Source organism: Psammomys obesus, unplaced genomic scaffold (assembly GCF_907164565.1).
Source record: "Psammomys obesus unplaced genomic scaffold, mPsaObe1.curated_primary_1811, whole genome shotgun sequence".
NCBI lineage: Eukaryota > Metazoa > Chordata > Mammalia > Rodentia > Muridae > Psammomys > Psammomys obesus.
The window spans coordinates 43153511-43165991 of NW_026587216.1; the positions used below are offsets into that span (position 1 = coordinate 43153511).

General features: G+C 40.6%; 1 protein-coding gene across 1 annotated transcript in view; it reads left to right on the plus strand.

Annotated features, from left to right (window-relative positions):
- The window catches only part of Runx1t1 (RUNX1 partner transcriptional co-repressor 1), a 102158-nt gene that overhangs the window by 47440 nt on the left and 42237 nt on the right, over positions 1–12481 (plus strand). The window contains exon 5 of the mRNA XM_055603459.1: positions 1472–1653. Within this exon, the coding sequence (XP_055459434.1) occupies positions 1472–1653 (182 nt within the window). The remainder of the gene's footprint in view (positions 1–1471; positions 1654–12481) is intronic.

Consider the following 12481-nt stretch of genomic DNA (forward strand, 5'->3'; position numbering starts at 1 on the left):
TGGAAATTATGTTTATTTGGAGGCAGATGCTTGCATTGTAACCTCAGCAGACCTGGAGTTCACTCTGCAGCAAAGGCTGGCCTTGAACTCAGTGGCATTTCCTCCTGCTTCTACCTCATAATAAATGATATGTAGGCGTCTGTCCCTGTGCTTGGCTTTGCTACTTCATGACATGGTGTATTCTAGCTCTACCTTCACTAAGCCTGTTTGGAGAGCTGGGCACTGTGGTGCACCCGTAATCCCAGTACTCAGGGAGGCACAGGGAGGTTGATCTCTGTGAGTTCAAGGCCAGCCTGGTCTACAATGGGAGTCCAGGACAGCCGAGGCTACACAGAGAAACCCTGTCTCTAAAAACAAAAACAAACAAAAAAAATGCAACTACATTGTTCCACATGATCATTTTTACTAATTTTTACTAATTACTAATGGTTTGTTATGAACACTGAGCTCTTGTATGTAGAATGTAGGAGTCTTTGTCTTTTCTAGAACAGTGGGCATAGAAATAGACTGTAGTGTTGTGATAAACTAGTTCCTTGATCAGTGTTCTCAGAAAATGGAGTTGAGATGCAGGCAGACTGCTCCGGTGCCTGCAGTAACACTCTAGGGTGCTGTTCCAAAGATGGAGGCAGCTAGAATTCAGAAATGCTTTTCTACCTGATGGATTTATCAGGGGACATGGCCTAGCTCCTACAAATCAAATCCTTGAGTCATGATGAGATGTAGATTGATTTATTTTTTTCGTGTGAAGTATTATTGGAGGAATGAGTGAAAAGCAGTTCATTTTCTATTGCTACCCCCTCACCCCCCAAGAAGAGAAAGCAAATAAATAAAAACAGCAACAGCCTGAACTTATGTCAAAGCAGCTCAGAGTAAATAAAATGCTGTCTTTGGTTTTGTTTTACTATCTCACTATAAGTATAATTGCCTGCTATTACATTACATAATGTCATAAAATATATATGTAATAAAAAACATGCAATGAAATATATGTAATAAAATATTGGAGAGTATGAGAATTGTTTATCAGTCTGTTGGTATGCCTGTCATTTGAATTTAGAAGTTGTCAGAAGATATTTCATGAGACTGGCCTATTGTTTGAACAGTAAGTTTCTAAATACCACTGAGTATGCTGAGTAGCCTTTTCTGAGCTTAATTGTTCTGTGAAGGCTTTATTTAACCTTTCTTCCTTGGAGAAAGCCAACATTTGCTCATTCATGGAGCTTGAATCTTACTGCCTGCAGAACTTCCATAGTTTCAGGGCCCTCATGAGTCACAAGTGCCACTGGAAAGAAGTGTTACCAGTACGGAACGAGAGGAGAGAGAAGCGGACTCACCAAGGCTAGCATGGGCTGACCCCAATGTGGCTGCATTGCTTATGCTGCTTCAGGGTTTAAGCAGCAGAGCCACCAGGTAGAGAGATCAGAAGCCGTTGACTGTCCGTTCGCATCTCATGCCTGTTGTGTTCTTGCAGGCCAACCTGCCCCTGCTCCAGCGTGAACTCCTCCACTGCGCAAGGCTGGCCAAACAGAACCCTGCCCAGTACCTCGCTCAGCATGAACAGCTGCTTCTGGATGCCAGCACCACCTCCCCTGTTGACTCCTCAGAGCTGCTTCTCGATGTGAACGAAAACGGGAAGAGGCGAACTCCAGACAGGTGAGAGGGAGGAGGCCCCTGGGCTAACTGTGGCCTCTCCTCCTGTCTCAAATGTGAGGACATGTTTAGGTCACTTTGAAATCGGTAGCCTCCATCTCTCACAAGACCAGTCTGGCCATCCCATGCTAGCGTGGAATTTTACAGAGAAGTGAGTCTCTGGCCTGTGTGGGGGCAGTCTGAACTGAAGGTTTCATTATTAAAACCAAAATGCAAAGATGAGTGATTGACAGAAGGACCAAGTACCACCATGGGTTCATGGATACACCTCAGCATTGAAATTCTCCCTTATTATGTAGCTTAACCCAACCGTAGATTTAGGCTCCAGTGTTTGTGAAAATCACTGTTCTGTTTCCTAAAATTATGATGTGTTTGAAAGGTGGCCTATATATGTTAAGTCAATGAACACCCAGCAGTAGCTATTTGATCTAAGAAATGCTATATGAACTAAGAGAAACCTGAAAGGATGCCAGGATGAACTGACTCAAAATAACAGTTATATGACAGAGCTAACAGATAATACTTTTGCTGAAAAAAAAAAAAAAGTGTTTACTAGCCAATACTTACCTCATCAGATAGTCTGCCCTCAAGCCTGAGAGTTCTTAAAAAGGGAAAAGGGAGACCTCTCTCCAATAACCCACAGGTTAACTGTTGAATCTGCTTCAGATACATGAAACTTCCACGTCTCCTTTGAACTATTTTTATAAATACTTCAGCCACAGGTATTCATAGCATGAATGTGACGTCTTAGCAGCATTTTGCACAGTGTGTGTTAACTATGAAGGTGTTTAAAATGAAACTGCATTCTAGAACCTACTTTTGCACTTTGTTTACTCTCTCCTGATCTTTGAAGCAGCTTTGAGAGGTCATACAGTCACAGGAACTTCGGAGCCTTGGAGTTACTCAGATACCTCTATCTCAGGCTTAATGAGCTGCCCTCAGACACATCACTGGCTTTACGAGTCAGCGCATTTCTATTCCAAGCAAGCCATGTTTCCTGACGTTAAAGCAGTTCTTCTGGTAGAATCCATCCTCTTGCAATACGATTTCTCCCTCCCTCCCTTCCTCTTTTCCTCCTTCCTCATACACTTCCTTTTCTGATTTTTGAGGAAATGCCTCACTCTGTAATCCAGGCTAGCCTTGACTTTACTACACTATTGTTGCTTTACACTCCTAAATTCTCAGATTATTGTCATGAGCTACCAGGGCTTGCTCAACATAGGACTTAAAAAATTATACATTCTAGCACAATTTCATTTTTCTATCTTTGTCCTCATAGGTGTGTGTATGATGTATGCTTATATATCTGTTATATGCCTTTCTTCACATCCCCTACCAAATATTCCCTTCCTCCTCCTATCATGCCCATGAGTCCTCTAAACACTTGTAGGTATGTTTTTTTTTTCTTCTGCTTTTCTTTTGGTGGCCCATTGAACGGAATTATGGTTGCTTGTGTGAGCATGAGTAGGGACTCTTTATTTGAGGAGGGAAGCTCACCAGTGACTACACTACTAAAGAATATGACACCTCTTCTAGCAACCATTAACTGCCTGTAGCTTCTAGGGAGGAGTTGTGCCTTAGAGTCCCTTGCCCATCTATGAGGCAATGTTGACGGGCCTAGTCTTATGTAGGTTAGCCACTGTAAGTTCATGGGTGCTACAGCCATGTCATGTCCACAAGACAGCATTTCACGCACTTCCTCCATCTTTCTGCCTTAACATTCTTTCTTCCATGATCCTCTCTGGGCCTTTGAAAGGCTGAGAGAGACAGCCCATTTATGGCCGAGTAACTGTTTAAGACTTCAGCATGTTAAGTTGTAAAAGGAGCTATGTAATCTAAGTATGGAATGTGTGAACTGTGATGTGGCTCGAGGGTAGATGGTTTGCATGTGACTCTCCTGCCAGTTCAAACACATTAAAGTAACAGAGAATGAGTACTGTGTTCAAGTATCGAGATATTCCACGTTTTCAGGGAGACAAGTACTAAGCTGTGAGAAAGAGAATTTATTTCGAGGAAGGTATAACAGGGGAAGGACTAGATGGTTGCGACAAATGTAAAGATAGCATTCTTGTTCTGCTGGTTCCTTATGTGCATGCATGCAGTCATGTAGACTACACTTCTAGGAGTCTTCTGTCTCATGCTTGATTGCTTAGGATAGTAGCTGCAGTCAGATCTCCTGCAATGCTTCTTCACTTGGAACATTCTTTCTCAAGCTGATCTGTATTTTATAATGGAGAGCTGGAAAACAGGTTTCCTTACTGTTAGGAGGAAGTGTAATGAGAATATATTGTGTAAATACATTTGTATCTTGTGGGAATTTTATCAGAGCCAAGAAAATATGGGTCTCTACAGTATGATTTTGCATATATTTCCTGCGTCTTGTTTGCATATGCATTTTCTTCTTCTCTGGTTATTTATTTGTATATTCTGCTCTACTATATGAAATTTTATAGAGTATATAGCTGTCTGACAGCAGAGATTTTTGTTGTTTCAGTGAATGTTTTGTTGGTACATATGGTCTGACATGGATGAGCAGCCACGGTGAGATTTTGGAGTCTATTAAAGTGGCTCATTAAAAAGATCAATCTGTTTCTGTAATAACACTGGGAGCCATCAGTCACCGGAAGAGGGAAAAACTGACACCTGAGGAGAAAGCACATTTTGGTAATTTGTTCGCGACATGTCACGAACAAAGAACGGTCTATATTTTGTTTACAACTTTGGGGGTTTCAATTCTGTGACAGTTGCCAAGTAATGTATTTCAGGGATGGGCTTTGGCAAGCTTACCTTTATTCTTATCCTAAATTTATTTTCACTGGCTACGCTTTGGTGGTGGTGGTGGTGGTGTTTGGTTTGGGTTTTTAAACTGTCACTGTTATAGCTTGTTATGTGAGACAGTATCCAGTCCTTAGGCCAGCCTAGAACGCTCTGTGTAGCCAAGGAAGATGTTGACCTGGTCCTTCTGCCTCTACGTCACAGGTACTAGCATTACAGGCACACACCCCTAAGTATGGCTAGTGTGGCTGTCATTTGCAAAGACGTGCAGCCTCTACAGAAGTTTATGTAACCATTCCTTTGCCTTTTTCTGTATGGAATAGTAAAATGCTTTGCAGTTCCTTAGGAAGGTAGCCTAGGGGAGAGTCCCTGAACAATTGTACTTAATGTGTAGTTCTATGGAATAATATTGCAGAGCCAAAACAAAACAAAAGACCTTAATTTTCATTTTAAAATCATGTTTGTTTGTTTGTTTGTTTGTTTAGTAGGCAAAGAGAATTTTTACTTGTAGGAGATGTTTATTCTTTTTTTTTTTTTTTTTGAGACATTATTTTGTCATTTTGGAAATGTCAAAATAATGTGTAAAGAGATGGTAACTGTGTGTGGTGTGTGCGCGCCAGTTAAATGTAAAGAACAAATGCCTGGTATGGCAGGTACTTATTCCGCCTTGTATATTGCACTGTATTGCTTTTCCTCAGAGAACTCCTCTTCCTGACGAGAGCCAATGAAACGATCTTTGCTTTTGGATGGGTTCCATTGCTTGTTCGCTTTCTCTTAATCCGCTCAAATGATTGCTCCTGGGTACCAATTCTCTTACTCATCATTTTGATATGACTTCATTCCTCAGTTGAACACTTTCAGACTTCTGTTTCTGAAGCTGTAGATCTGGAGTAATATACACCCCCCCCCCCCATCAGTAACTAAACTTTTTCAAAAAGCAACTTGTTTGAATTGTAGATCTAGATAATTTGTCACCTGGGAGGGTTCTTACGGATGGACCAAGTCAACTGCTTCTCTTCATATTTGAGAAAATTTAGGCTTTAAGAATTTGCCCAAAGTCAAAAAGGAAAACTGGGTGTATATTTGTGATGAAATAAAGAAGTTGTAAAAAATATGTTTGAATATGCATAATTTAAATGAGGAAAGCTCAATTAAGAATTGGATTTTTTCATTCTCTAATTAAATTCTTTTTTGTAATTGCAGAAGTAGGTAAATGCCATAGCATTATGTTCTAAGGTTTTATAAGTCTTTTTTAATGATAGAAAAATCCATAATGAGCCAGGTTTCCTGGCTTAATGAGTAAGTTAGTAAATGCTGAAGGTTAGAGATCAAAAGGCTGACATTTTGAAACTGTGTTGGTTAAGTATGTAAGGTTTGGCACCAGCTTACATGCCAACTGAACTGTGTATGTCCCTTTCTTCTCGGTAAAATGAATAAGGTTTCAATGCTTTTGATTTTCTAAAAAGGAAAATGTACATACTCACTAGGGGGAAACTCCATGATTAATCTTCTCTATGAATAAGAACTTGGCCTGCTCTTTGATCACCTCCCCCTGAGGGGGGAGCAGCCTTACCAGGCCACAGAAGATGACAATGCAGCCACTCCTGATATGATCTGATAGACTAAGATCAGAAGGAAGGAGAGGAGGACCTCCCCTATCAGTGGACTTGGGGAGGGGCATGTGTGAAGAAGGGGGAGGGAGGGTCGGATCGGAGGGGAGGAGGGAGGGGCTTATGGGGGGACACAAAGTGAATAAAGTGTAATTTAAAATAAAATTAAAAATTAAAAAAAGGGATGGAGGATAGAAATGGGAAGAGATGAGGGAAGGAGTTATAATAGGATACATAGTTAAAATGTAGATAATAGTAATAGAAATAATAAATATGAAAAAATTGCATATAAAAAAAAGAACTAAGTCGGTCAGATTACTGCATTTTTCATCCAATGAAAATAAAATGGGAAAATTCTTATGATAGTAATATTTTGCATGCATTATGTATGCATTCCTCAATTTCAGGAAATATGCACGAATCTCTGTGGTAATTGTGTTCTTAGTCACATCAGTGATGAAGATTTCTGGTGAAATACCATTGGCTGAGAAAGAAGATGTGGTTGCAGGAATGGTTCCCCCACTGTGAATTCTAGTTTCAACTGAAGCAGCCTTCCTTCTTGTCACTCCTGTTGGGTCTAGATGTTACAAATATTCCCCATTCCTAGCTTTCTATTCCCATTTCTGATGCCTGCCCTCATTCCCACATCTCATGTGTCATGACTCCACACCTGTCTCCCCGCCTGGCTCAGTGTCTGTTATCTGAATGAAGTTACAATTCTATAATAATGGCCACTGTTTGTTGAGGTCTTCAGATGTGCCCTGAACTGAATAATTCAACCACTAACCTACAGTATTATGCACAGATTCAAGAAGGTTGTATACTGTGCCTGAGGTCACGTGGCTTACAAGAGGGGATCCCAATCCGAGGTTCTCCAACTTCAACACCTATGTTCGTAAAGCTGTGATTTTCTAGTGTTGGCCTCCCAATTCTACAACTGGAGAACTAAGTACCTTGATGAGTTTGTTGGATGTCATATGTGTGTTCTTCATTCTTTCTTCTAGTCCTCTCAGCAAGTCTAAGATAATCAGTCTTCATTATGAAAATGTAAACACTGAATTTCTTAAAAGGTTAAGCCTCCTATATTCATATGGCCAGAAAAAGCAGAGCTAATTGCTGGAGCCAACTCTTTGTGACTCAAAAGTGCCTGCTCTTTTGAGTGTACATTCTGGGAAAACCCTCTTTCTCTGGTTCTCTGAACTCAATTCTCCTGGTTCTCTGAACTCTTTCGTACACAGGTCCTGTATGAGAGTATAGAGTCTCAGAGCACCAGTTGTATAATATTTAATTTAATAAATAATTTACTCCTAGTCTAGGAATGGTGGTGCATAATTATAATTTTAACACTTGGCTAGCTAAGACAAGAGGATCTCAAGTTTGAGGCCTGCCTGGGCTTCACAGTAAGACTCTGTTTCACATTAAGGTAGTGTAGTGGTAGACGATAGAGCATCTCACCATGTGAACAGTTCTCTAGTTCAGTATCCATCAAATACAGACAGGCAGACACTAGCTCACATGGACATGTGCACAGAATTTAAGTCCAGGGGCAAGTTATAATCTCATGGAGTAATCTTCCATTGAGGTCAAGTCTATAGTAGGTGGGAACAGATACAGAGACCCACATCCAGACAGTACACAGGGAGTGGGAGACTTTAGGACATTCAGTCCTAAATGGGGTGTCCCCAACATTCCCTCCCCTCAAAGCTCAGGGAACCCCATCGAAGAGCAGGCAGAAAGAATGTAAGAGCCAGAGGAAATGGAAGACAGCAAGAGGACAAGAGCCTCTGAATCAGCTGATCAAGGCTCACATGAACTCACAGAGACCTAACGTGTCTCAGCAAACACAGAGCCTGTAGGGGTCTTTACCAGACCCTCTGCTTATGTATTATCGCTTTCTGTTTAGTATTGTCGTGGGAATTCTGAGTGTGTGAACGAGGGGGCTTCTGATTCTTATACCTTCCATTGAGTTCTTTTCCTGCTGTTGGGTTGTTCGCCTTTGATGTGATAGTTATTGTTTTTATCTTTTTGTTGGGCTTTGTTAAAAGTCTGTTCTTTTCTAATGAGAGACAGAAAGAGTGGGATGGAGAGGGAGGAGAAACTGGAAGGATTAGAGGAAGAAGAAAATGTAATCAGAATATATTGTATGAGAAAAAAATCTGTTTTCAATAAAAGGGAAAATAAAGAACACATCTCATCTTTGATTTTCCACTGAAGCTTGGGATGACACATTACGTACACTAGTACCTAAAACAAAATAAAAGCAAAATAAAGAAAATGATTCTCTCCCACTTAAAAATAATTCAAGCTATGCTTATCATAGTAATTTTCAATAACGTATAAAATTGATTCTTCCCCAATAATCCTATTTTTTTTGTTTGTTTTAAAAAGATGTATCTCTGAAATACATGCATGAACATAGAGCATGGCTGACCAGGAACCAAATGTGGAGATTGGCTCAGGTACCAGGAGAAACTGGAAGGTTCTGACTAGAATATGCATAAACAAGTTAGAACACAGAGGCATCGAGAGAAAACACAGAGTATCCTTGCAGTGGCAGAGATTAGGGGATGCAGAGGGGACAACCAGGGACACTCCACCTGGTGAACAGATGGCCAGTGCTAGGAGGCAGAAGAGGGAAGAATCACTTCCACCCATCTGGGGAAGGCAGGCCCAGGTGGCTCTCTGAACCTGTGTGCCATAATCTTTGAAGGTCCAGGCATCTTTTTTGTGTCTGGAGTAGCAGACATCCACCTGCCTCTTACATCTTTCGGAAGACAGTTGTGCGTGTTGCCAGAACATATCTCTCTTGGGAAGTTGTAGCAATAGAGAGATTAAAGGTGTTCTTCTCCATCTGGCCCACTAGTGACAGTTCTGTGGCATTCCAGTATTTGTTTCTCTTTCCATTGCTATCTAAATGTCCCCTTTCCTGAAGACTGATAAGAAAACACAGAAATCACTGCAGGGTTTTTTTTTTTTTTTTTTTAAATTGAGAATTAGCTTTGATTTTCTTTTTAAGGAGACAGGACGGTTTATAATATATATATATTTTTTGTTTCAGATACACATCAAGAAAAAAATTTATGATGTAAGATTTTTTTTTTTAAGAGGCATCCATTTCTGAGCAATTTATGAAGGGACTTCTTGTACAATTATGCTTTGAGAGTTATGCTTGGAGAATGATGTTTTTCTTCTGAGCCAAGGTCCCGTCATGCTATGGAGATCTTAACAAACGGCACATTTCAGAAGATGGAAGGCATGTTTGATATTGCTTGATTGGTACTGAATTTTAATGCCCTTAATCTCTTCTTTAATAGAACTTTTCCTCCTAAAATTGAGATATAGACATAGGAAGCTTAAGAAAAAATAATGTTGTCTTGTGGTTGATGGAAGGGGATTTCAGATAAGTGTTCCCTTCCTGCTCATCTTCTTGGGGGGACAGTCCAGGGTTGAATATAGCTGTAGAGACAAACAGCAGACAAGTTGGAAGAAACAGCCCCAGATGTGCTTCGATGATTGCTCAATAGGAAAGACAGGATGGAAATCAAAATGGTCTGAATAAGAGAGGGTGGACCAGGGTGTATTACAGACCACCAACACAGTTGAGTCTGCAGAGGAAGACAGTTACTGAATTCCAGCGACAATGGAGGAGGGGTCGGGGAAGCAGTAGAGGAAAAGAGGGCAGGTTGAGTTCACCCAGTTTGAAATTTCTGCTGAGCTCACATAAGTAAGCATCTAAGGCATTTTATGAAGTTTTGTATGGAGCTAAGATTAGAAATTTAGCTGCTGTTTTTCTTTTCTTTTCCTTTTTTGAGATGGGATCTTACTCTGTAGTCTGAACTGGCTTTGAACTGTCAGGCACGCACTACAACAGGGCAGCTCTTCCCCATTGCAGCGTTTCTTAGGCAGTAGATCATTGCCTAGCCCCAGACAAGTTTTATAGGGGATTCCCAATAAAAAAATATACATCTAGAGAAAAGGAGGTGCTCAGACCCTCTGTATCATTCAGGAGACTGGTCTTGCCTTTTTTTGTCACCTCTTCTTCAGGACAGCTTGTTTTCCATCTCCTTGAAGGATGTAGTCTGTTGTATGCTGCACAGGGATTATCAGTGCACAGTGTCCATCATGGCTTGATGAATATTTCATGTAGACTTTTTAGAAAGATTTATTTTATTAATACTTCTTAGATACATATCTGTATATGGGTCTGCTCACATGCCACATACCAGAGATCTGATCTGGGGTTGCAGGTAGTTGTGAGCTGCTTGACATAGGTGCCAGGAGTCAAACTGGCATCTTTTGAAAGAATAGAATATGCTCTTAATCACTGAGCCATCTCTCCAGCCCCTCATGAAGACTTTCCCAATATTGATTTATAATCTGTGACTGAGGAACTAGAAAAAAATAGCCTTAGTCTTAGAACATATCTAGCCTTTTTAAGTTGTTTCCCTACTGGGTATTATTGTTATTATTATTATTATTTTAATTTTTTACAATTTATTCACTTTATATCTTGTTTGTAGATATAATTTCTCCTCCCTCAACTTCTCCTGCTCCACTCTTTCTTCCTATCCCCTTCCCCTAGTCCACTGAAAGGGGGAGTTTACTCCCCTGCCATATGTCCCTGGATTATCAAGTCTCATCAGGACTGTGCCTGGATCCTCTTCCTCTGTGGCCTGGTGAGGCCACATTGCCAGGGGGAAGTGATCAAAAAGCAGGCAACAAATTCATGCCAGAGGCAGTCCCTGCTCCTCTTACTTGGGAATCCACATGAAGACTGAGCGTCCTGTAGGCTACATCTGAGCAGGGGGTCTAGGTCCTCGTGGGTCTAGCACCATGCGTGGTGCTTGGTGGGTGCATCAGTCTCTGCAGGACCCTCTGGGCTTGTATATTTTTTAGCCTTGTTGCTCTCCTTGCAGAGCTCCTGTCACCTCTGTATTCTTCTCTCTCCCTCTTCTTCCATAAGACTCCTTGTGCTCTGTCCAAAGTTTGGCTGTGAGTCTCAGCATCTGCTTCAATCCCCTGTTGGATGGAGCCTTTCAGAGGACCCCTATAGTAGGCTCCCATCCTGTTCCCTGTCTTCCATCTTACTGCTGTTTTTTTGTTTTGTTTTGTTTTAATGATGTTTCCAATTTCTGAGCAGGCATCTATGGCTAGAAAATTAAGGAAGCCAAGGCAGGGTGCTGAGTTTTAGCTGGGCTTACTTCAGACCTTGCACATGGTTTTGACTAAGTGTTGAATGATGAACTTTCATTCAGATAATAGCTTCCGGGTGAAGAACATGGTATCCCAAGGTAGGCTTTAAAAATTAAAAACCATCTTCCATATTGCCCTGAGGCATATTGCAGTGATTCATTTGTAGATTTGAGTTATTTCAAGGGAAGACTGGTTTGGGACAATGAAAAGGTATTTAATTTTGCCTAATACACTTTGAAAAAGGTAAAAATAAAAATGCAAATATGGAATTTACCTAAGCAAACTATAGTTATAGTTACAAAACACAGAGATAAACGGCAATTAAGTTGTTTTAGTTACTACTCTGGACAACTGTCCTATGAATAGGGTAGGATTATTGCTAGGCAGGGCGACCCTACGAAGCTTCTCGACTCCATGTCAGGGCTCTGTTGTGAATGATAACTACCCCAAGGAGGTATATTTTGTAACTTCACCAGTTCTCAGAGTGAGGGGATTCCATCTAGAATGCAGGGACCTTAAAGAGAAAGGACAAACTCGACACCCAGCTGTACCTGTGCTTCTGGGATTAGGAATTGGCTTTGTTTCTTCTGATTGGGTCATTGAAGTAAAAGCACTCATCAGAGGCTCATGTAAGCATGTCAACTTGAGAACTGGCAGGATTCTTTCACTGTTTCATGTTGCTGTTAATATCATCGATATAAGGGGAAACAAAAGCCACAAGCCGTACTGGTGTGACACAAATTTGTCAAAAGTGCTTTGATGTATAGAAATGCTATGGAGCTGCTTAAAGATATTTAGGGTTTTTTATTATTTCTACACACAAACAAACACACCCACATACATTAACTATAAATAATATATTCTGTAAAACAAAGAGTGGAAAATTTGACACAGTATGCTGAGTTTCACACTTCAAGCTTGGTCAGAATGCCATCATCCCTGAGATGCTTTAATCTTTCTAGTAACGCCATTGACATTAGAATATTCTAACAAAAGTATTAGAATAACATTAAGAATTAATTAGAATAATAATAATAGAATATAACAGAAGCATTGGATTATTGGGTTCTCTAACCAGAAGGGACCTCAGCTGTCATCTAGTCCAGTGGTTTTCAAACTTGCTTTTCAGCAGCAGATTATTTTTTTCTTTAAAAATGAAATCTTAGGCAGAGCCTTATTTCCTTAAACAGGTAAGAGTACTCAGTGGGTTTCGCTGGCCCTTTAAATCCTGATTGGCAGGGCAAACAGTTCTC